The sequence below is a fragment of the Hypomesus transpacificus genome, chromosome 26 (assembly GCF_021917145.1).
Source record: "Hypomesus transpacificus isolate Combined female chromosome 26, fHypTra1, whole genome shotgun sequence".
Classification (NCBI taxonomy): Eukaryota; Metazoa; Chordata; class Actinopteri; order Osmeriformes; family Osmeridae; genus Hypomesus; species Hypomesus transpacificus.
In genome coordinates, this window is record NC_061085.1 from 7,796,211 (window position 1) to 7,821,210 (window position 25,000).

Below are 25,000 nucleotides of genomic sequence, written 5' to 3' on the forward strand. Positions count from 1 at the left end.
TGTTTCCAAGAGGCACCTCCCGATACCTCTCTACAGGGCCCAGATAAACAGCCGGTTAACCCACCACCCTGTGAAAACTCCTATTCCACACAGTTGAGGTGTTTTATGAGATATGGGTCGGGTGCAGTGGGGAGGAGGGGGGTGGGGGGGATGCAGAGCCTGAAGAACGTGCATGAGAGGGAGTCGAACAAACCACGGCACCTGTTGTTGAACGAGCCGGCCTGTGAAACGGTAAATCAGGACTCGGGGGTCGGGGGGCCCGGATGACAAACGGATGATGATGTACAGGAGATGACTCGGGGGCCCAGGCGATGGCCTACATAGGACGTCCATTACTCTACCTGGCCAGAGGGGCCCCTGCTGGCTTTGATGGTCTTAAGACAGACCTGCTGAGGTCTTCTAGCCGAAGGTTTAAATCACGCTGGTTATGGAGATCCACGGCAGATCTCTGTTGTATCACGGCCTTTGCTCCATCTCCCCCTGACCCCATGGATACTACTGCAGAACAAAGAAAATAGGCCAGTTCATAATAACGATGAATCAGAAACGGAATCAAGTTTAATGTATGATGTACAATGTATGTAATGTACCTTTCTTGCACTCAAGGTGCTGCAGTACAGTAAGAAGTCAAACATATAATGTATGAATAATACATTATTTGTAATGTATCTTTCTTGCACTCAAGGTGCTGCAGTAGCACTTTGAGTGCAAGAAAGATACAAATGAAGAAGTCAAATGTATAATCATAAAACATGAAAAACCTGATTTCAAAATGCAGGTTTTAAGCAAATTCTTAAAATGTGTGTGTCGTCGTGTCGTGTTTCAGGGCTTCATCGGACCTCCTGGGATTGCTGGACCACCAGGACTGGAGGGCGAGAGAGTATGTGGCATTGTACTTAATTTAATTCATGTTAATTACCTCAACCTCCCAACCTCCTGTTAACCAGATGCCCTCTTAGTCCCTGGGGGTTGCAAACTCATGTTATTGGCCATGTGTCGGAATCATGAAGTCTCCTCTATGCACAGTACAGAAGGGGTCTTGGACATTATGTTCCACTGCTAATGATCCAACTATGGGCAATTTATTGAGATTTTCAGAGTCATAAAATACAGGAAAGTCTATTACTTTCTTAACGATTTCGAATGCTACTTGAGACATATATGATGGCAACAATGATTCATGGAGAGTGATTGCACCCTTGGGACTTAATAAAAAATGTAAAAACGATACTTTCCAGAATGCAAGGCGCATATGAGAATCAATGACTTTTTCTTGGAGAAGATTATGGTGTTTATAGTTTTACCGCAACTCAGGCTTACTCTCCGAGTCTAGTAACCCATATGTTCCACATTGACGTCATCGTTTTGTTACCAGATGAATTGCCAGGGGGCAGGACATTTGTGCACCTGGGGGGAATGACGTCACGTTGACATTTTGGTTTTCCTCCAGGGCATTCCCGGTCCGGTCGGGAAGACGGGTCCCAAAGGCAGACAGGTAATGGACAACCTTTGAAATCTAAGATCTCCCATGAAAAACCCTGCATTCGTCATCTGTCGCTGACTGTCTTCTGATTTGTGGGGGAAGAAGTCATTTGCTGTGGGGGGGGGGGGAGAACCATTTCATGTCATCTGGTGTCGGTGAGTAGAGCTCTTTACAGGAACGTGGGGAGGGGATGTTCTGATCCAAAAGCGTTACGCAAGCCATAATCGTTTACATTTGGTCCCTTCCCCCCCGCCCCCCAAACATCACACTCAGCTGAAGCCAATCCTTGAGAGACCCGAAGAGAAATCAAAGGCCTCTTCTTTGTCTGTGGCGTGCAATGCATGTTATGCAAATCCAAGGGGAAACAATGGCAAAAGCCTCAGCAAACTAGCCTGACGTTGTCATACATTTTCTAGTCAGAATATGAGTCTGAGAACTCTCCTTTGGGCTGTGGCTATGGGGCGCGTTTCAACCGAACTCGTAAAACAAATGCCTCTTCGCTCAATTGGATAGACCTACAACCAATCAGAGCAACGTAATAAGTTGTTTGTTAAAAACAAATTCAACCCGAGCACTCTTTGGTGACGTGGTTGATTACGTCACTGTTGATCATCTGTCCATCATCGTATAAAGCCCGCCCTGACAATTTGATTGGTCCGAACAGCTCCTGTTCGGACATCGTTTTTCCCCAACCCTTTTGTGGGCGGGGCTAAGTTAGGATGGCAGCCAGACTATCAACAAACATGTCAGTGAAAAAATTCTAACAACATTTTTAACGCCTACCACAAGATGTACCACCCTGCAGCCAACACTGGCATTCAGGTGAACGTTTGTTTGAGGATACCGACAAGGGCTTACCGGACAACGCCTCGCTCCAACACAACGAGAATGTAGCCAGCGTCCTTTCATTCCAAAAAAGCGTTAGCCGTAACGTAAACACCAACAAGTGTCGGCAAGGCACCTTCTCCACGCTCGGGTGGTGCCAAGTGGGCAGACGGCCCAGCTTCTGGGTAACCCACGCCTCTACCTGCAAGTGACACTGATGCCAATCCAAAACCGGTGGGATTGTTCAGGCCTCACCACGGCAAACACGGCCTGCAGGCGTGTTTTGGATGTGACGTTCAGGCGGTAGGACGCTACCTGTCGCTAATTGTCGCTAACTGTCGCTAACTGTCGCTAACCCCGTGTGGATTGAGAAGGGTGATGAGGGGAGATTGCAAAAGTGCTTGTCCCCTCTCTCTCTCTCTCTCTCCCTACGGCTCTCCGTCCCTCTCGCTCTCGCACGCTCACTCTCGCTCTCTCGCCCCCTCCCGCAGGGTGTAGTTGGAGACATCGGTGAGAGGGGGCCTCCTGGTCCTGACGGCGATGAGGTAAGATTCCCAGCAAGCCGGGCCGTGTACGAGACAGTGTATGAGACCGATTTTCTGTCTCTCTCTCTCCGTATTTCTCTGTCGATCTCTCTCATCCTGTCTTGTCTGTTTGTCTGCCTCTCTCTCTCCATGTCTCTCTGTCTCCCTCTGTCTCAGGAAGATTGAGCAGTGGCATGGTTTCGATTACGATGCCTCTCTCTCTCTCTCCCCATAACTCAGGCCTCATCGCAGTCCTGAGATGAGCTCACCGTTGGGTTTCAAAAGCCAGGGCTGAGCTGATACGTAATCTATTAAGATTAGCTGGACTAACTTGGGCCGGGTTCAATCAGAGCAGCAGTCGTGGAATGACTTTATTGGGCAGGCAAAGTATGCTGCAGACGATTTGAGGCCCCGTTTTACATTTCTGCTCCGTTGTTTGTTCTCGAGGGCTGTAAAAGTAACTGTTTCGTGTAAACCGTGGGGCCGTAAAGAGGAGAGTGCGTGTGGAAGCTCGGCATTGCTTTGCGCCGGCCCCTGTTGGTATTGTACTTTGGAGATGAACAGTACATAAACATTGCAGCTGTGTGTTTGTTTATGCATACGTGTGCGTGTGTGTGTGTGTGGCGTTTGTGTGTGTGCACATGCGTGGGACAGAGGGAGAGAAGGAAAGAAGGAACGTTCTAGATATGGCGAGTGTACGCGCCTGTGTGTGCGCCGCCCGCCCAAAAAAGAGTGCGTTTGATGGCTACGGTGTGTGTGTGTGTGTGTCAGAGGGTCCAATCTCTCTCGCTGTGCTCATGTTGTTCTTCACCGTTGTTCTACAGGGGCCCGTCGGTGGAACTGGCATCGGCGGTTTTCCTGGTCTGAGGGTGAGTGTTCACAACCCTGGAAGCATATCCTGTGTGCGTCAGACCGCCAAAGCCTGTCAACTCTCCTGCTCTCCCTGCATCTGTATGCTTAATCTGACCTGTCTGCCGCAGACCCAGATCTGTCTCTTCGATGAGATGAAGTGCTCGGATAATGGATAATGGTTTAAGTATTGGAGGAGGGCCTTTTCGTTTGTCATGATGAACTGATGAATTGCTTTCCAGGAGAAAATGCGTTGCTAGTCCAAAGCCATTTTTCTTTTTTCCACGGCAGCAAATACCTCCCTCACCCTGTGTAGGCTACTGTGTTAGTGCTCATTGCTTGAGTGCAAGGGGCCACTGCCAAGCATAAGATAAACCGATATCTGGCGCACTTTAAAGGCTTGGCTGGCCGTCAAGCCCTGAGCGATCCACGACGGCTGAGTGATCGACGGGACGGGACGGATTCGTGGCCCCTCTTCGTGACTCGCACGCGCCCAAGCAGCCAGCACTGCCCGGGAGGAGGGGGGGAGACGGGGGGGGGGGGGAGGGGAGGGCGTATCGGACAGGAGGCAGCCTGTGGTATGGGGGGGGTGGTGGTGGTGGTGGTAGTGCACCTCCTCACTCCATTCATTCCCAGGTGTGCGTAGAGGAGCATCCTGCCCCAGACGTAGTGGTTGGATGCGGATGAGGAAGACGGCCCTTCCTGTCCCAGTCGTGATTCTTTCTCTCCTCCCTCCCGTGTTCATGGGAGGGGAGGTCCGTCTGTGACCCAGCCAGCAGGCTGATTTACGGGGGGAGCCCCGTCGGGACGCTCAGAGGGGCTCTGGATGAACTCCGGATGAAGTTTCCCCCCCCGCCATGGCCACGACTACCGGCTGTAACTCAAGGATAGCGGGCCGGGGGACCCCCCTCTGGTCCTCGCCGGAGGATTGTGTCTATACTGCTGTTACAACATGGTGACCATGTTACCCCGTCACCCCCCCCTCCCCCCTCCACCTCACAGATGTTAGAACTCCGGCCCGTCCTCGCAAATCACAGCGTCTTTTCTGAGACGCAGGCTCAGTTTGAGGGCGAACTCCGACGGGCCAATTTGTAACCCGGGGAACGGGTGGGGGTGGGGGGGGGGGGGGGGGGGGCGGTGCGCGCTGCGCTGACAGATTGATGACTGTTAAACATTACGGCTGCATGTTACGGTAGCCAATTGGATCCAGTCCATCCAATTCCGAGTTCCAATGCTTCGACGTGCTCGCGCACAGCACACGTGGTGGCGTCGTGGGCTGGTGCTCGTCCCGAACGCCCCAGCTAGCCGTGGGATGATGGCATGAGCTGTCCATGCCTACACCGAGTGGCCCACAAATATGGCAGCTGCTGTCTAGCTGTGGGTGACTGGAGAGGCGTTGCGGAGCGGCGCTCGATCCCTAGTCTTGGTCCCATTCCTGGTCTGGGGGGAATCAAACCTTTGGGACATTTCTTGGACACGCCTGAATTGGAATCAAATGTCCCCTTTCACGGTCTGGAGAACAAGGCCCAGCCTAGAGCCCCCGGTTCCTCATGTGGCTCTCCACAGGACGGGACGAGAGGCTTTGATGTGCCTCAAACAAATTGGTGGCAGGTCCGGAGATGGATAGTACACTGTCTCGACACACACACACACTTAGTACACTAACAGCCGACACAGGCATTTTCTCTGTCTCTTTAGCTCTCTCTCTATCTCTCTCTCTCTCTCTCTCTGTCTGTCTGTTGTCTGTCTGTCTCTCTCTCTCTCTAAAACCGTGGCAATGAGACTTGACACTGCAGGATACCAGAATCTGTGGGGCTGCGATGGATGAGCTGGCATGGATTTTTGGCCGACTGGTGTGGCTTGCTTTGTGTTACTCACGTTACTGTAAGTGTGCGGCTGTGGGTGTGTATGAGTTGTGGAAGTGCCTCGAGCCTGTGTGGAACCCGACAGCAAGCCACAACACAAGCAGACAATCACCCACAAGTGGGATGGGTGCATTCTCATCACCAGTTCGGACCTAACAATTTTAGCCTGTAGTAAATCTACAACAAATATTTATCTGGCGTTTTGCAGCCTTTTCTTTGGCTTTGCAAGCAGCTGTGTAATTATGGACTGGGGCCGAGGGCTCAAAAATAGAACAAAGAAAGAAACAAAACAAACAACAATGGAAAAAAGGTGTTTTATTGAATCATTAACTTGATTTTATGACCTTTGAAATGTAATTGAAGGGTCGTTTTCGTTTTCCGTTGACGTGTCTTTTAGAAAAAACGAAATACGGCACGCAAGCCAAAGCTTAGTCATTCCTTTACACACACCTACACACACACACACACACAAGTAAACACACACACACACATAGATATGGGAGCCGTATAATGTAATTGCCCTCATTCCATGCGTGTGAAGTGTGTAATGTATATGGTGTCAGGTGTGTGTGGCCCTCCTCCACCTACGTTTTATTGGGTTTTCAGAAGGCTCTCTGTTTGTGTTGAAATGAGATGTATAGGAATGCACCAAATGTGGTTTTTGTCAAGTAGCATTTCCTTGGATTCTCGTGTGCCTTGCCAAACCAGGAACAGAGAGACAGAGAGAGACAGAGAGACAGAGAGACAGAGAGACAGAGAGACAGAGAGACAGAGAGACAGAGAGACAGAGAGAGAGAGAGACAGAGAGAGAGAGAGAAAGAGAGAGAGAGAGAGACAGAGAGAGAGAGACAGAAAGAGAGAGACAGAGAGAGAGAGACAGAGAGAGACAGAGAGACAGACAGAGAGACAGAGAGACAGACAGACAGAGAGACAGACAGAGAGACAGACAGAGAGACAGACAGAGAGACAGAGGGAGATATGAGGAGAGGGAGAGATCTGAGCCCTTCCGTAAAGCAGAGAAGACGGGCTCTTGTCTATCTTCTCAGTGGTCCCTCTCGCTATCCCTGTGTGGGATGTTGATGTGCTGGATCACCTGGCTGGATGTACCCCGGGGAGTGGTGGTGGTGGGGGGGGGGGGGGGGGGGGCGATATCCCCTCCCCCCCCCCCCCCCCCAGAAGGGCCGCCCCGCCGCCCTCCCTGTCGTTTTTCATGCGCCTGCAGTTGAAAGCGTTCCTCGCCCAAGTGCGTGCGATTTGTCTTCATCCCGCGGTGCCATCGGCCGGGGGGGGGGGGGAGCCTCACCATCAAACGGCAGGGCCTGACTGCCTCCAGATGGACCTCTTCTTTAGAGCCACATGTCCTTTATGACATCACATCAACACCCACCAACCCCCCACCACCCCCACCCTGCACACTCTTTTTGCATGTTTGGCCCGTCTGGAGATATTGATCATTTTGATGGAAGATAACAGCACAGCTGCAAGCTTGGGAACCACTGGCTCTTTCTCAACTCCGCCTCCTCCTCCCCCCCCCCCATCCATTCTCCCTCCCCAACCATAGACAGGAGCTGTAAGGAAGAAAAAAAAGTATGTTCATGACATTTTTGCGGGAGAACGAAGCAGGTCTGATGGAACTTCAATTTGTACGACTCTCTCTCACTTAGCGTTAAGTTTGGAGAAACTCCAGGTCTGCTTTTTGGACTGAGGTGTATGGGCAGTGTGTGTGTGTATGCATGCGTGTGTAGGTGCGTGTGCGTGTGCGTGTGCGTGTGCGTGTGCGTGTGCGTGTGTGTGTGTGTGTGTGACCGAGGTGGGTTATTGTACCGGTCTCTGCTGGGTTGCTGGGGCTGTTTCTCCATAGCTGGTGACAGTCTCCTGGAAGAGCTAATCGAAAGCAGACTCACAATGGTGGGCCAATCCTATACTGCATGGAACCACTTAGAGCTCTCTCTCTCTCACTCACTCACACATTCAATTATTAACCCCATCAACCTAATCATCGCAATTTAGCAAACAAGATTGTGTTCTCAGGCTGGATTCCTGGACGAAATCAAGGTTTGACGCACACTGCGAATGGCTAAATCACGATATATGGCCGTTGTGAAACCAACCTTTTAGCTGAGACATAATACAATGTTATGACAGTTGTAACCAGCTTTACAGTAGAATCTCTGGTCGTCCTTAGAACCGGGTCAGCCCTGGCCTGTCTGTGGTGATTAAAAGTGATGTTCTGACCATATGCTGTCGTGGACAGCCAGCTCTGGGCAGACGATAGTATCAGCACAGCTTGGATCTCCTGAAAGGTGTTGACACGCCAGGATGTTCTGTTTGGGCTCGGGCTAGGAAAATGAACAAGTCATCGTAAAAAAAAAACAGCAAATAAACGGATGGGGACATTTCCTGTGGAAACGCGTCCTTCAACGTCCACTCGGTGAAATGGTGACTACACACTTCAGTGTGTGTGTGTCGCAGGCATCTTCACCTTCTCCTCTTCCTCTCCACAGGGTGACCCAGGGCCTGAAGGCCCGCGAGGAATACCAGGCATCGTGGGATCTCAGGTGAGCCCCTCCCTCCGTCCGTCCGTCCCCCCCTCCCTCAACATTCTCTGTCTCTCACTCCGGTCCTCTCATATTGGATGACTGGGAGTCCCCCCTCCTTTCTCATTCTCTCTCTCTCTCCTTCTCTCTCCATCTCCAACAGGGCCTGACTGGACACGTCGGGCAGCCTGGATTGAAAGGTGATAAGGTGATCTAAATATTTCTATTATTGTAGCGTATCTGGGAATGTCCATGGGTGGGATTGGGGATTGTTGTTGCGTTGGGGCCAATATATGGAGGGTGGGTTTGGAGTAGCGGGTTCAAAGTGTGCACCGTGTGCACTCGCAATCGTGCAGCATGCCTGTGTGTCGTTAGGAATCTGTGTGTTGAATATCTCGACCCCTGGTTGATGTCAGTCTATTGGGATCTGTCGTTGTTGTGTTGCACGGAAAATTGTCATGGAAACGTGTTAAACAAGGAGGCTGGGCACATTGCTAAAAGCACGTCCGTGTTCTGCCCCTTGGGAGCGGAGTGTGTCGTCGTCGTTAAAACGGTGTCTTCTGATGAGCAGGGTGTTGTGTTATGTCTTTGTGATGTTGTGGAATCCAGGGGGTTCCTGGACTGAGGGGCGAACCAGGAGAAATGGGCTACCAAGGTGACAAGGTATGTCCCCAGCCGCGCCCCTCCCCGGGTTTTCCGGCGATTTCCACAGACAGATACACAGACAGACAGATCCACAGACAGACAGACAGACAGGCCCACAAACAGACAGATTCTCAGACACACACACACGTCAAGTCTTGTGTTTCCTGCCTCTGTCCCCCAGGGTGCCACTGGTGTCCCTGGACCTCCTGGACTCAGAGGGAAGCCCGGCCCACCTGTAAGTGGAAGTTTCCTCTCATTAAACATGCCGTGTCACCCACGGTCTTCCTCCTCACAGCTGTGGGAGCCAAAGCCTCGAGTGTGTGTGTGTGTGCGTGCATGCATTATGCTCTGGGGAGTATGTGAAAGAGACACACACACACAAGTGGTTGACGATGTTTAGGCTTGGCATTAATCCCTGGTTGGTTTTCTGCTTTGGTCTCTCAGGGTAAAATAGGTGAACTTGGACCACAAGGATCACCTGGCCCTCCAGGACCTGAGGTAAGAACCAATGAGGATCTGGTTCATTCTCTATGAGCTCAAACAGAGATTGGAACTCCAATAGACCAGAATGCTCTGCCCCGCAAGACCAGGAAACAGTTATTTGGATGGTGTGCCTTGGGGGTGAACATACCTATCTTTTCATGCCATGCTTTTACTTTAACAGTCGTTATCTCAACCGTGAGGCTGTACAGTCGTCTTGTTTATAAGCTGTCAGAGATGAGCTAGGAATCTTCTATCGCTAACTGTGTAACCGGGTCACTGGGGGTCAGAATGTAAGTCGAGCCACTGGGAGATAAAGATGACCCGTCCAAACTCAAGGCACTTCCATAAACCACAATCAGACTCCACTGTATCGCCGCACGATAAAGAGATGGCCTGTAAACAGCCCGGGTATACCAGAGATGGGCTTATTTCATGACTGGCTCCTTCTCAGATGACACCCGAAGTCTTTGTAGAAACATGAGCACTACCCAATCTACGCTTTGACAGACTTGGTGTGTTTTCGCTTGTGTTGATACGATACTTTTGAGACACCCGAAGTCTGGTGAAGATACGAAAGACCGTAACAATGGTCTTTGTTGTGGTGCAGTACTCGTGTGTCTCGTCTTCTTGCAAACTTCATCACCAGACTTGACGGGGATTCTTCTCGTGTTTGTTTCCTGGGCAGGATGAAAGCCCATAAATGTTCTTTTCACGTGAACCTCTGTCTTCACTTATAAACAAAGGGCACCACTGTAAATCTGAAGTGCCTTAACTCCCCCCCCCCCCACACACACACAGACCCCCCTCCCCCCTAGTCTTCTCCCCTGCCCAGGCTTTAAGTGAGAGGTTCAGCCCTGTGGCAGGTGTCTTTGACAGTGTTCAGGTCCCACGTTGCATTGGGAGCCATCCATCACTGCTTCGACATCAGGTTCCTATCAGTGCAGCCAGCTCGGCCGTTCCTCTCCCATGGAGATTTATAGGACACGCCAACAGTACACTCTGTGGCTGTACTGTAGCAGGGCGACTGCAGGTCCATGCACTCACACACACACACTCACCCACTACTCTGCCCTCTTAACTCAAGGAGAAAGACAGGTCTGTGAACGTGGACATTCTGGAAATGGCTACGCTCTCTGAGGTAGCCTTTGTAAATCCTGCCTGGAAGAAAGGGTGCCGGAGGGTCGAGGCACGTGACTCCGTGCCAGTCAGAGCGTTGGGTGGGGCTGATCCTCGTGTCTTGTCTCTGTGTTCCTCAGGGCTTTCCTGGGGACATCGGTGTGCCAGGACCCAACGGTCCCCCTGGGCCCAAGGTAAACCAACACACACAACTCTGTCTGTCGCCTCAATCCAGATAACGGTCAGTTGTTCTGTACTGTAATACATATATATATAGAGAGTTGTTTATGGTCATGTATAGACTTCCATTCACTGTATTGCTTACTGCTGGAGTTGCAGGTATTGCACGTGACTCATTTCTTCTGCGTTCCCAGGGTCTCCAAGGGCCGCGAGGTCCGCAAGGACCAACAGGGCCACAAGGAGTAGAGGTAAGACATTTGGGGGAACTCGCTCATCGACAACTCGCGCTACACACCCTGGAGCTCACAGCTCACAAGCCCTGCTCCGTTAGATCGAAGTCAGAGGGCACCGTTCCCTCCGCCCTGCATATTCATAGAGAACTCTGGGGGGCATATTCCACTGACGATGAAGTCATGATTCAGTATCGGGTGCTTATAAAAACAAGGGCCGGGAGATTTTTCCAACTGTGGAAAAAAAAAGGAACAGGAGCTTTGGCAGCACGTGTCGTCACAACACCTTTTCCGTCGTGTCGGTTTTACAGTGCTGGCACCTCTCTAGCCCAGGGAGATCCCTCGCTCGCTCTCTCTCTCTCTCTCTCTCTCTCTCTCTCTCTCTCTCTCTCTCTCTCTCGCTCTCTCTCACTCACTCACTCACTCACTCACTCTCTCTCTTTCTCGCTCTCTCTTGCTCTCTCTCTCTCTCTCCTGGCATGGAGTCCAAACGCTGTCAGTCTCACCCCTTTTCCACCGACGGGAGTTTGAGGGTCGATGTGGAGCCAGTGCCCAATCTCAAACAAGTTCTTTGGCTTTTTTCGAACAGCAAAAGACCTTGCTCTCGGCCGGAAAAACTGGTTCCAGTGTCATCAACTCTTGGTCTTGAACCGTTTCACCTACCTCAGAGGGCTGGGGTGGGATTATCGTGACCAACTGAATTTGTGTCCACCCTTTTAGTTGTTGTTTTTTTAAACCCAGCTTCAGCAAAGACCTGCCATTGGTTGTGCTAACCCGAACCGGAACTCGGTTTGCGTTGATGGGAAGGGGGATTCAGAAGTCCAGCCAAAATCCATGGCTGGTTCTGTACTCAAAAGAACTTGATGTTAGCCACTCGTATTTACATCCGATCTCTTTCATCAAGACAGAATCCATGCTCCGAGCTGTGTATGGGATCGTTCACTGAAGGCAGCCAGCTATCTGGTTGATCGATGAGAGCGTGCAAGCTTTTTATCGTGACCCATGAGTGTTAGGAGATGCGAGGGGGGACCGTTTACGTTGATGTGCGCGTGTGTTTGGGTCGCCCGTCGATTGACAATTCCCGGAGGCCAGCTGTATTTACTGTTCTGGTGTGTTTGTGTCGTGACTGTGCTGTGCTGTGTTGTTTCTCAGGGTGATGAGGGACCCCTTGGCCCACCTGGCAATACCGGCCCCAACGTGAGTATTTACGGTGTTGTACTTTACAATACAACCCCCCCTCCCTTCTTTGACACATACACACAAACACACTCCTCTTAGAAGATACACGGTGCACACCGTGCATGTTTTTACATCTGCCCACCCCCCTCTGCAGGTGGGCCATGTGTTTGAATTCACTCAGGTGTTTTGGCCAGGAAGCGTCGCAGATGAGACGTGATAAGGAAATATTATCGAAAGCTCGAGTATCATGTAACGTGTGTGCGTGTGTCGCTTGTTCTCAGGGGAGACTCGGAAGGAAAGGCTACGTCGGTGAACCTGGCCCTGACGGACTCGTGGTAAGACCGTCCCCCTGCATGCTACACTGAACCTAGCATGGACGCATCATATCCTTTTAGCTGCTAGGGTGCTGGTTCAGTATCGGGCCCTCACGCCACTCATGTTAAAAGTGTCTAATCACTAGCTGTCCTAAACGATTCCAGAACGGTGAGCAATATCCACAGCGCCAGGGTAGAATTCCTCCAGCTTTATGAAAACACACTATGTAATCGTCCTAGCATGCTCACCGCTATGTGTTCTGGGTGTCGTTTTTTTGGGTACTTAACAAGGTACAGAATCCCAGACCTATCCTTCACATTGCATTTATCGACTGTAATTGGTTTGTGTACCCATTGCAAGCCCTGCTCCATCACCCTTACACAATGTGTGTCCCAGGTTTATTGGTGGAAGTTAAAGTCTTGACTGGGTTTTTTGGGGGGATAGCGGGTCCTTGTATGTTTGTGAATGAGCTGAACTAGTAACACTCTAAACATGTTCTCTCGTTACGAGACAAAAGGAATTCTCCCCAGGCTGTCATTACGCATAATAGCAACCCGCAGAGGAAAGACACAGAGCTTTTCCATATGTGTTTGTTCATTTGTTTATCTTGAGGCCTGTGCGAACTGTGTGGTGGTGCGGTCCACAAGCAGCAGCAATGGGTCTGAGCACACAGAACGCTAACAGACAACTGTCTTTTTATGTTCTGGTTTCAGGGAGAGGCCGGAGACGTCGGCAACATCGGGAAAATCGGACCGCAAGTGAGTCTTGTGTTCTTTAAGCTGGCTGCGCCACGGTGGGGAACTGGTGAAAATAGCTAGTTAGCGATTAGCCACTTCCGCGTCGTTAATGTAAAGACTGGAGTCGTTAATGCTCTTCCTGCTGGCGATACGCTGCTTTTTCATTAAGTCCAGCTATAGGAAGAGTCTCAACACTGAGGGTTTGAGTTTCATTAGTCTGAGTTCAATGGTGAAGATGCAGACTCCAGAAGGTCTTGAAGTGGTTAAGTGAGGCGCAGAGGAGACAGGGGAGGCGGAGGAAGTGAAGTCGGCATCTCTTGAAATAATGACCCACTTTTATCGCCGGAAGGAATTTTCGTGATGCAATGAATTTTCAGTTTTTTGCATCCATAAACCGGGAAAGCATCACTCGAGCATTAAGATTTCTCATTGGGGCTGTGCTTTTGTTTGTGCCTGCCAAAAGATTATAGGTCAAGTGGAACATTTCCAGAAAGGAATTCAACTGAAAGTTGGATGTTGACACTGATTCCAAGAAACATGCGCTGTACATTTCTTGAGTACTGTAGATCCATGTGTTCTTAGTCAAGTCAACTTGCCTCGTTGAGGCAAGTGTGGCCATATAAATGAATGAAATTGGTCCAATTAGCAGCTAAACTGCGTTGTTTCAAGATTACATCTTATGATACTTGATATCCCCCGAGAAAATATCCCACACCGTGGCCACCCGGAGGCTAAGCACTGTACATTTGCCTCTGTGGAGGCCTCACAGTACAAATATTTGCATTCTGTGCATCTTGATTTTGGCGCACCATATAGGCCTTGTGTGATTATGTTGCATAGCAATGGCCATATGAGAGGAATTAGGCACTTACCACATACTGTAGGGCCCTTTGAAGCCAAGGAGAAGCTGTGGACTCCCCAACAAAAATCTCCCTCAAACATATGGAGGCTCTAATGAATGCCATGACATCACTTTCCAAATAAATACAATGTGGAGGGGCTGAAAGTGGTTGTGGAAGCCTTCAGGTTAGTCTGAGGTTAGTACAGGGGGGTGATCTGTCCTCCCTGTATTACCCATGGGGCTCTCAATAGAACTCGTTTCCCATAAACCCTTTGAGCCCTTCGTTTATTTGCGGATTTTTTACAACAAGCTGTATATTTGGCAAATTGGACCGGCCACTTAGTATTCAATTTCGGGTGACCTTCCAGTTTATGGCAGGGAAAGAATGAAAGGCGTCCGACTTATTGAGGGCGACAGTAGGTGGGTTCTGGAATATGTTTCTGATTCTCTATTTGCATTTGATGTCCGTGTTCTGTTCCCTATCGTTTACATAGAGAGAGAGAGAGACCCTCGCACTTCACAGTATGCCATCATAAGCTATTCTCCAGTCATCTCTAATGGCTATAACAGCCTTTCAACTGTTAAGAACCTGAAAGGTTGACACCCGTCTGAACTCCTGAGAAACCAGTTCACCGCCAAGCTCTGAAAGGCTTGTGTGAAGAGTTCCCGTCACTAGGACAGCCTTCTCCAGTGAGGCGATACGCCATCCCACCTTGTCTCACTTCATGCCCCAAATAAAGGATTTTCGGTGGCCGTGGAGACGGTGTTCCCACGTCTGCCGGCTGCATCTGCTCAGAGACACTCCACAAATCCACATCTCTGTCTCTTGCCTGGGGCTAGAAAGATGACCTACTACCTGTAGGGGACTGTACTTTTCTGTGGCGGACCACTGTGATTACATAGGCTGTAGATGACGAAACTGTCGACATCTTTGTATATTCTGTGGAACTTAACTCCCAGGAATACAGCTGTGTCTGTACCTAGGAATGCAGACCGTTGAGCTCTTGCGCGTACCGTAGCCTGCTTGGCTACAAAAAAGTCCAAAATGCAGATGCTCTTTCTCTGTCAACGGGGAGTGTTCCATGGATTCATTGTGACATAAGTGCCTTACACGGATCCATAGTATGTCTGGGCCAAATTGCCACAGCCATTTTTGTCTCTTTAGAGACGGTTGGCAGTGGTGTTGGCCTTCTGTCCAGGAAAGACGTCTTCCTCCTCCTCCTCCCCCCCCCCCTGTCCTGTCTCCAATTAATAAACTCCAGAAGTGTCGTCTGAGCTCTCGGTCTGGGCCCGTCTCAAGTCTGCCTGTCCAGACCTTTCAGCTGGTCTCAGACAGGGCTCTAGACATAACCCGGCCCAGATGTTAGACATCTCTCTCCCCCGCTCCGTTTCTCTCTCTTTCTTTCTCCCTCTCTTTTTCTATCTGTGTTTCTATCGTTCTCTCCTTCTCCCTCTTTTTCTGTCTCTCTCTCTGTCTCTCTGTTTCTTTCTTTTTCTTTGTTTCTCTTTGTCTGTTGTTCACGCGCGCACACACACCCACACACCACTGTTATTGAGCAAGATGTGTTGGAATGGAGAGAGAAACAATTAGGAGAGGATGAGGCATTTTTCCACAGGAATGAAATGCGGCAAAACCAAATTGGCCTGACGTCGTGTACATAGGGAAGAAGCCAGAGTGACCTGTCTGGGTTTAGTGGCTGACCAGAGTGGAGGCCTTTTTTTTTTTTACCTGCCGCTTTCACCCTTCCCAGCATGCACTGGATCTGGCGCACGGCCAAACCACGGCCCCATTTTCTCCCCAGACATCTCATCTGGAAGAGGTTCCATTCTCTTCGGTTACTCTCACATTTGCCTTCACAGTGTTGTGTTGCTTTCCGATTTTAGTGTGGGATTCGAAATCACTGGTATAGGTGCTGGGTTGGGGACGTCTCTGCTACCTTGGCTTGGCTTGTGTCGCCCCGTTTTATGACAAGACTGTCTGGAAATGAAGGTTTGAGGAGAACGTATGTTGTGTACTCATGTTAAGGGATATGGAGTCGTAATTCCAAATGATGTGATGTTGTACAGCATACATTAGCGACATAAAAAGAAATATGTAGTTCAAGCTACCCGGCTTAACCCTTACTTGGAAGTGCTCGACCAGCCCTTCCTTTGGTGGAAGCGTGTCAGAGCAGCCCCTCCCCCGTGCAGCATCATTACCTGGTAGCACATGACCCCCTGCATTCCAGGTGTCAGTACAGGTTCGAAACCGCTTCCACAGACGGGTGGAGATGCTGTCTCCTGCTTGATGACGTGTCAGTGCATTGACCACCCCCTCTCCCCTCTCTCCCCCCTCCCTCCTCCCCTCCCCTCTCGTCCTCAGGGTCCAGCCGGCCTGATCGGGAACACTGGTGGGATTGGGGTTCCCGGTGAAAAGGTAAAGTCGCCTCCTCTCCATCCCCCCGCCCCTCTCCCCTCTTCTGCCAAGCTGTTGGCGTGCGCCGGCCCGCAGCCAATAAAAAGCCCCCACTCTGTGACAGACTTCCCCTGTAATTAGCCCCGTGTAAAACTGCCCGGCCCCTGGGGGATGCAGACAGCGCGTCCCCCTCACATCCAGCCTCGGCTGCTCTGTCGGCCACAAAACCGCCGTTCATGTCTTGCTGACAAACGCCGTCGTTAGCTAGGAGCGCGAGCGCTCAGGGGTCATGCGTCTGGCGTACCGTACGTGACTCAATTTTAAGCGCTGATTACATGTGTGGGGACGCCCGCCCTCCAGGCCTACGGTAATCTCAAGCTTCCGCACCGGTTCTCAGCCCTCGGAACGTGCCGGAAAAAAAACATGAAAAGGCTCCTCGCTGCTCACCTGTTGACTGAAATCGTTTTTCCCCGCGTTTTAGGCACTAATTATTGACAGGACGCCCCCTCCCCCCCCCCCCCCCCCCCCCCCCGTTTACCCAGAAGCCCGCTGTGTGTCAGAACACGTCTGACGGGAGCCTGTCAGGCCGACACAGTTGAAAACAAACCCTCCCTCGCTCGCTACCTCCCTCGCTCGCTCGCTCCCTCGCTCGCTCCTTCGCTCGTCCCATCAGCCCCTTTCACACCGTTTCATCCCAGGCATAGAAACATTTGATCCAATCCCGTTTCGTTTTCATCGGATGTTTCCAATACAGAGCTCTCGAGGCTGTTCTCCCATGGCAGGCTTCTGGCTGGTTTCTTAGGGAAAACCAGTACTTGTACAGTCACGACCAGAGAGCAGGGGATTACAGTAAAGTACCACAGCCACTGGCTGGTGGAGAGAAGAACCAGAAAGTTAGGGCCACTGACCCCCCCCCCCCCCCCCCCCCCCCAAGCCAGCTAGCCCACTTGAAGGGGTTCTCAGGTCATTAAAGGGGTTCTCTGGGCATTAACGGGGTTCTCTGTTTAGTTTCAAACGGCCGTGGGAAACCGTCAAGCGTTGGAATCTGGGTCCTGGAGGTTGTGGGCCATGCTGTAAATGATCTCTGTGCTTGGGTTTCCCAGGGCGACCGTGGTCCGGCCGGTCCGTTGGGTCCTCCAGGAGAGAGCGGGCCGAGGGTAAGTGCTGAACTTGACGCCTGTGCGCCGATCAAACGAGAGAATGAAACTTTAGGGGTTAGGGCAGCTCCCTCGCTGGGTGTACTTAAGCGTCCACAAATCAACTCGTCTTTTGTATGAACGACATCTTTTGCCCTCAAGGCTCTGCCTCTATCTTTGGATTTATCTCAATGTAAGACTGTTGATTTTCGCTGCGTCATGTCAATGGCCCCCCAGGTATTCAGCGGGCTCTGCAAACTGTCATTGGAGGCTCCAGGTTTACAGTGAGGGCTGGGTTGTTAGCCTTGTGTGTCCTGTTGCAGCTGTGCCCTCTCCTAGAGCCAGACTGAGGGGATCTATAGCTGGATCCATTGTGCTGTGTCAGTAAAGGTTCTAGTGGAGTGTTGTTCTGTATGAGTGCTGTACTGTTCTGTGGGTCGGGAAATGATAGTTTGGCCCCGGTCCCTGGTTGGCCCCAAGCCTGTGCAGGGGATAGCTCCAAGTCTGTGGGTTTGGCTGGCTGGCTGGCTGGCAGGCTGGTTGGCTGGTTGGCTGGCAGGCTGGTTGGCTGGTTGGCTGGTTGGCTGGCAGGCTGGCTGGCTGGTTGGCTGGCAATGGCCTACGTGCTGGCTAGCTGCAGCCCACACTGGCTGTGTGTGTTTCTGTGGGGAGAATGATGGTAGCCCTGGCAAGCCAAGCTGCCCTCTTACAGCCACACTGGGCTAGTGAATGATTCTGCATTGGTGTCTGTGTTATATTCTGAAGATTTTCTAAATCCTTCGTTTAGATCCATTTGGAAATGTTCTTTTATCTAGTTTTTTTTCCGCACTCTCACTGTCTACACTAGATAGATATTTGTTATAGAGAAAATAATACATTTTCCTAAATACTCATTGTTTGCATAGCAACTCCTTTTCATTGCCTTGATTTTGCACCTAAACTCCTTCCCATTGCCTAGATGTTTCACCTCCTGACTTGACGATCCTCCATATTGATTGTGTGTTGACTTCTCTCTCTAACTGTCTGTCCTGTCTTGGCCCAAGGGGTATCCAGGCTTACCAGGTGGTGCTGGAGATGTTGGTCTACAAGGCGCGACAGTAAGTGCCACACAAACCTGAACTAAACTGGATGCTTTGTTTCCATTGAGTTGTTCCGTTTCCATTTAGCCATTTAGCAGACGCTCTTATCCAGAGCGACTGACAGTAAGTTTACAGAAGACAGCGCTGTAATGATAAAAACAGACCCAACTCCCCAAGCGAACACTTTATCCGGAAGGGTCTGCGTTTCAGCGGATACCCTTCACAGGCAGCATAGGGTGTGAAACGGCACCGTGTTCAACAACACCAGGAGTGTTCCTGTAAACATTCAATTCGTAAAATGAACGCTTACCGGTAGGCGTTTTGCTGGGTAGGAATATGGTGGTTTATATAGCGTGCGTTTGTTGATATGCAGTTCGTTGGTCTACCCCGCTGTCTATCTCTCTTACCCTCTTTTACACTGGGGTGTCCACCTTCCCAACCAATCTCTTCAAGTTCGAGTGACGTAAACGCTTAAACCGAAACAAGTGGATCCAATCCAGAACGCTCACTCCCATTCGCTCCTCACTTTGTCTCGACCACCCGCCGTAAACACCCAGATTCATGTGGGATATTTCTCCACTTGATTCGTACTCTTCCAAACCGTTTCATTTAACTGGGGTGGATTTGATACCGACGTGCCCGTTTCCCCACGTTAACAGCCCTGTCTTCTGTAAGCTGTCCATGAGGAGTGTGATTGTTGTACAGCACCTTTTCGAGGGTCCGTTTCCTCTTGATCGTTTGGGCCCTTTGGAATTCTCTCTTTGGCTTCGATTAGCTCGATTGAGAGTAGACGATGGTCTTTCTCCTCATGTAGTCTGCGTCCCACGTACGGGATGCGAGCATTATGCAACCCCAGCTGGCCCGTGTGCGATTCGGAGACGAGTCACATACAAACTGTGATTTACTGTGCAAGTATGAAGTTGATTTGGCATTAGACACTAATCAAACTCAACTCTCTCTCTCTCTCTCTCTCTCTCTCTCTTTCTCTGACATGCCCTGTCTTTATCTCTTCCTGTGTCTCTCCCTTTATCTTTCCATTTATCTTTCCCTCATCTCTCCTGGTATATCTGTCTCTATCTCCTTTTGTCTCTCCTCTCCAGGGTCCCCAGGGGCAGCGAGGAACTCCAGGGGTTTCTGGCCCAAAAGGCAGAAGGGTAAGAGGAATTTCGTTTTCTCTGTCATCTCACCATTTCACGAGCTGTGGGGGAACTTGAGGTGCGATGGACAACAGAATGACCCAGGGTGATTGTGAAAGCCTGACGTCAAACACCAGCACACCTCATGAATATAAACCTAGACAATAAACCAATCAAGCGTGTGTTTATTTTTCAGAAAGGCAATATTCTTTTATGGAGGCTCACTGTGCAGGATCGTCTTAACGGTTTTATGAGTACAGTAAAACAAAGACGGTGATAGCTGGACAAGGACTTCTGTTGTAGCATTAAGCTGGTGAGACACCTGGTGGCAAGAAGGCGTATTGCATTTCCACTTGACAAGTGGAGCGTACAAACCTGAACTTACAGACGCACTCTCAGATAAAGTTGACCCTGCTTGGATCTAAAGGCAGCTGCATTTGGGCCCAAGAGAGGAATCCGTTTGCTGCCCAGCTGCTTTTGCTGTGCCTAGGGATCACGAGAGTGAACACTGCCCATCCGAGTGCTCTGCGGTTAGGGATTCATGATGGGATGCCATAGGTTGCTCCCTGGAGAAGTCAAACATTTTGTGAATTTCTTCACCCCGTGTTGGATTGCTCTACCCCATCAGGCAGTCCCATTCCACAGTGACCGTGGATGTTGGCACCAGGATGATTTTCCTGCTCTCTCGGTCTGGCATCCTGATGCCAGTATGCCTAGCGACGCCAGGGCCAATGCACCCCCGCCAGACGTGTATTTATCTCGACGGACGGAGAAAAAACGAGACCGAAGCGCCGGTCCCCTCGCACACGTTTTCACCACAGTCTGCCACCTCTCCCTCACTCCCATCTCTCGTTCATCTTTTTCGCCTCCAAAGTTTTTCCTCGAATCTCCCCCTTTCATCTCCAAGAAAAAGCATGCAGACCGAAAGCCTCCTTTACGCACTCGCAAAGTGTATACACGCACAAACACGCGGCCACGGTCGTCTACATGTTGTTTACTTTAATTCATACCTACATGCCATATGCTTGTGGTTTCGTTTCCTGTTTTGCTAAAGCGTGAGGTCGTTAAGTGTAAGACAGCCCTCCTAGATTTGGCCATCTGCTGGATGACTACCGAGGCCTGGATGCTGAGCAGTGGAAACCATTCTGAAACCGCCACTTAGAGAGTTAAACACCAGGAGAACACAGTCGACTAGGATTCCCATGATGCCTCTGCGTAGAACAGCAGCTGTCGGATGTAAACGTGCACGCCTGTTTGCTCCGAGAACACAGGGCTTTGTCTCTGAAAGGTGCAGGAACCCCACCGCAGAAACATAGATTACATCAGCAAAGACGATTTGGAGAGTTGCTGTTTTCTTAACCTCTGTTATCTCCTCTTCTCATCGTTCAAACCCCCTGAGCTGTAAAGGTATCGTCTCCCAGCAATGAAATATGGTACCTTTTGCCCTCGTTCAGGTAGTAATTCAGTCAAGTTCTCCGTATCTTAACTACCGCCATCGCTTCATTTGCGGTCGACTGAAAATCGGCACACTTTGCCCTCGAAATGTCACGTGTGTATCCTCCTGATCTCAGATCTGGATGATTTATCCAAGTCAGACAGACTGACTGCTGGGCAGAGACACAGACAGGCCCGCACACAGAGTAGCAGTTCCGACAGATAGACAGACAGGCACAGACACTTAACCAGGTAGACAGACAGGCAGTTAACAAGGCATGCGACAAACCGTAAGAGCGTCACAATGGGGAAGGGGCGGGTTCTTATTTACAGACTGCTATCGACGGGAGCTTCAGGTGAGGGCTCAGTGATGGAACGTTTATGGGAGTGTTAGGCTGTAACATAAGGGTGGCCAAGCAACACCCAGGTCGACGTTGCCTGCTTGGCCCGGCGAAGAACAGACTGGGATTCTATGCCGACTTTGTGGGCCTGTGTTTATTCACGTCTCTGATCCATGTCTTTGGATTTTGTGTGTTTATGGGCGTGTGTGTGTGTTTTTGTCTAGCCCCCACTTTCCTAAGCTTGTGATTAACAGTTTTTCGGTGCTGCCCCCAAACCCACACTGACTGTTGTTTAAGTGGAGGTGCGGGTGTTTGTGTTGGTCTGCCTGCATGTACACCATGTGTGCGGTATGGTTTGTATTGTGTGATAGCTGGGTAGATGTGGAAAGTGGCTCGGGAACAGCGAGGGTTGATGGTCTGTGTTTCCGTATCCTAGGGGCCCAGGGGCCCGGACGGCCTCCCAGGAGAACCGGGGCCCGAGGGGACCAAGGTAAGTCTGCCTGGAACGTTCTGGAAAATGGTTCTCAGTTCTCCTGTCACTGACCCGTGGTTGTTTGCTCTGTTATCTTGGATGTGATTGTAAGGGCATCCGTTTTGCTGTTGCCTAACTGCAGTGTGCTGTAACCCCTTTTCCTCTCTCCCTCCTCTCTTTCCATCCATCTCTCCCGCAGGGTGAACTTGGCGAAATTGGCAAGAAGGGTGAACCAGGCTCCATAGTGAGTAGTAGTAGTATGAGTAGCATTTTAGCTGCTTAAGGTGTCTTGACTGCTTGCCTGCCATCCAAAGTTTTTTTTTTATTCCCCGTCATCACCTGACAGAGATTGAACATCGCTGCACTTCCTCAACCATAAATAACCGAGCTCTGTTCCCAATGTGCAATGTGTTTGTGTTCCTGCTTTTCGTGAACAATTAACAACCGTCTGATTACGCGCCGTCTCGGCCACACTGAAGCGAGTCTTAAGGTGCCGTTCAGTTCAGCGAGGGGGAGAGAGAGTGGAAGGCTTTAATTACTGCTTTTATTCGCTGAGAGTACCAGAGGGCTGTATCGAGTTATGCCCCTGCTCAAATAAACCTCCTCCAGCTCGCGATGACGAAACCGGAGCTGGCTCAGTAAAAAAACAATGTATTCTTTAACCGTAACCGATCCGACGGCCCCTTTATTCAAGATGGAAACGACCCCCTCAGCTTTAAAAGCTGCTCTCGATATTGTCTCCTGACAGCGCTGGGGGTTTCATTAAGGCCAGGGGCCGGGAAAGGAGGGGGGGGCTGTATGGGTACAACAGGGGCCTATCGGTTGTTTTAATGAGGGGTGGGACAGGGGTGTCACCGGTGTGGCTGTGGGTGCTCATCATTTCACCGAGGCTCGACAAGCCCTAATAAATGGGAACAGTGCACCTGATTCATCGCTGTGTTTGATGTCCGCTGCTCGCGCGGTCCCCGCGTACAGTATCCGTCTCTTGTCGTGTGTACGCCATACGCAGGGCGCATACCTCGTCGTTGCTGAGCTGCTAAGCTATCTGCGGTGCTCATGGCAGTGGTCACATTTGACCTTGCTCCTGTTCCTGACCTGTTTTTTTCCGCTTGCAGGGCAAAGCCGGCGGTCCGGGGGAGAGAGGTGTGCCGGGAAAAGCAGTGAGTACATTCAGCCCATGACCCTAACCAGAGGAGTCAGGTGGCTGAGCGGTGGGGAATTGGGCTGGTCATCTGAAGGTCGCCAGTTCGATTCCCGGCTGAGCCAAATGACGTTGTGTCCTTGGGCAAGGCACTTCAACCCTACTTGCTTGGGGGGAATGTCCCTGTACCCTGTACTTACTAAGTACTTACGTAAGTCGCTCTGGATAAGAACGTCTGCTAAATGACTAAATGTAAATGTAAACCCCATCCATCCATTGTTCCTGCACTTCACCTAGAGGCAGTGTTCGTTCGTCTGGCAACGCTTCCACAGGAAACAGAAGCACTTCAGGCCACCTCGTTTCGCTGCTCGGCTGTGCTTTGCGCCACCACTGCTGGTGTTTACGGCATGTGAATATTGGCGGGCTCGCGCTTGTGTAAGCTGGGCAAGGAGCCTCACTCCTGTGTTATTGTCCAGCGTCGATGATGTACAGCAGGATCGATGGCCGGTGACACAAAGTGCTCCTTGAGAGAAACAGAGGCATGTAAACAGTGTCACATCTCTGGATGGGGTGACATTAATCAGGGCTTGTACTGGCCCGCTGGCTGGGCAGCGAGCATGCCGTGAGTTTGGACCGGTCTCCGCCACACCAGGGATGCACTCAGGAAGAGATGCTTGATCGAGCTTGAATGCTCAAGGGCTTTTGGACTCGTCCGCGGTTGTTTGATTCCAATAGAGTGATAAATGATTCTGGGTTTTTTTTTTTCTCTCCCTGAAGTCTCTTCTTGCCTTAAATGCACAGCGTGAGGTGTGGCTTTGGGATTCTTTTTATCTGTAGCACAGGCACGTGCTGGGCAGGCGTGCTTACACTTGCTGGACACATACACAAATACACCCCCCCTCTTACACACACACACATACGTATACACACACGCACACCCATGTTCAGGCAGCAACGTGCCGTGCTCATAGTTTTGAGGTTCCCCTTTGCATAAGAGCAACCTTAAGTTCTCTGGAGTTGGCGTTTGACAAACTGCAGTTTACCAGTCCCAGTTGCTGTTTCTGCAACTGTGACATTTGAATCATCCTTATTAAAAGCATTTGAACGACTCGGTTAGTTGCATCAGTTAGTATGAAGATTGTGTGTCAACGATGCCGCCACGATTCCATGAGGATCACAGTAGACCTGTCGGAGTGTAGTGAAGCCGTTTCCTGTCCTCACCTTCCTCTAGACTCACAGCACCATCTAGTGGCTGTTCCTGCAAACAACAGGAACAAAGCTCACCTAGCAAGCAAGTTTAAACATTTACATCTAGTCATTTAGCAGACTCGCTTATCCAGATAGACTTACAGTAAGTACAGGGAAATTCCCCTCGAGGCAAGTAGGATGAAGTGCCTCGCCCACACACAACGTCATTTGCACGGCCAGGAATCGAACCGGCAACTTTCTGATCGATAGCCCGACTCCCAAACCAATCAGCCATCTGACTTATGTCACACAATTCAAACAGAGAAACAACTCGATGGGCTTCACATGGATAAGAACGACAAAGTACATCAAATCTAATCGATTGCAAAACCTATCATGACAACAAATGAATATAATTCAAATGATTCATAAAAAGAAGGTGCGACCGAGTGGCATAATAGCACAGTAAGCACGGTAGCCCTGACTGTATCTGTGCAAAAATCCTGAGACACTCTGATCATAAAACTATACAATCTCACAAGACTGATAAGACCAGGACGTCACTTACCCATCAGGATTGACTGGAGGTCTACTTCCAGTGAAGTTAGAATATATATTTGCTTAGTCGATAGTTGAGATTTCTTGGCATGCTTTTCACTACTCTTATGAGGATGTTGAATTACGTGTGGGTTATCAGGAACTGATAAGGCATGACATTATCTTAGGTAAATGCATTGCTGCTGATTACAGGGTGTGGTTTTATAGTTTTATGTTTCAATAACGCGATACACTCCCCGATAATAAAACTTATGATTCACTGTTCGGCACTGACGATTCTTTCGACCTCTCGATTCTTTCGCTTTCTCTCT

The 25,000-nt window shown here is 50.3% G+C and overlaps 1 protein-coding gene across 1 annotated transcript in view; it reads left to right on the forward strand.

The window, feature by feature from the left end:
* LOC124487616 (collagen alpha-1(XXIV) chain) overlaps positions 1-25,000 on the forward strand; it is a 56,819-nt gene that overhangs the window by 15,199 nt on the left and 16,620 nt on the right. Inside the window, 21 exon segments of the mRNA XM_047050043.1 lie at positions 698-880; positions 1,451-1,495; positions 2,800-2,853; positions 3,657-3,701; positions 8,051-8,104; positions 8,247-8,291; positions 8,693-8,746; positions 8,910-8,963; positions 9,173-9,226; positions 10,468-10,521; positions 10,702-10,755; positions 11,890-11,934; positions 12,198-12,251; positions 12,945-12,989; positions 16,172-16,225; positions 17,308-17,361; positions 18,384-18,437; positions 19,520-19,573; positions 21,767-21,820; positions 22,002-22,046; positions 22,918-22,962. Coding sequence (XP_046905999.1) covers positions 698-880; positions 1,451-1,495; positions 2,800-2,853; positions 3,657-3,701; positions 8,051-8,104; positions 8,247-8,291; positions 8,693-8,746; positions 8,910-8,963; positions 9,173-9,226; positions 10,468-10,521; positions 10,702-10,755; positions 11,890-11,934; positions 12,198-12,251; positions 12,945-12,989; positions 16,172-16,225; positions 17,308-17,361; positions 18,384-18,437; positions 19,520-19,573; positions 21,767-21,820; positions 22,002-22,046; positions 22,918-22,962 — 1,200 coding nt within the window.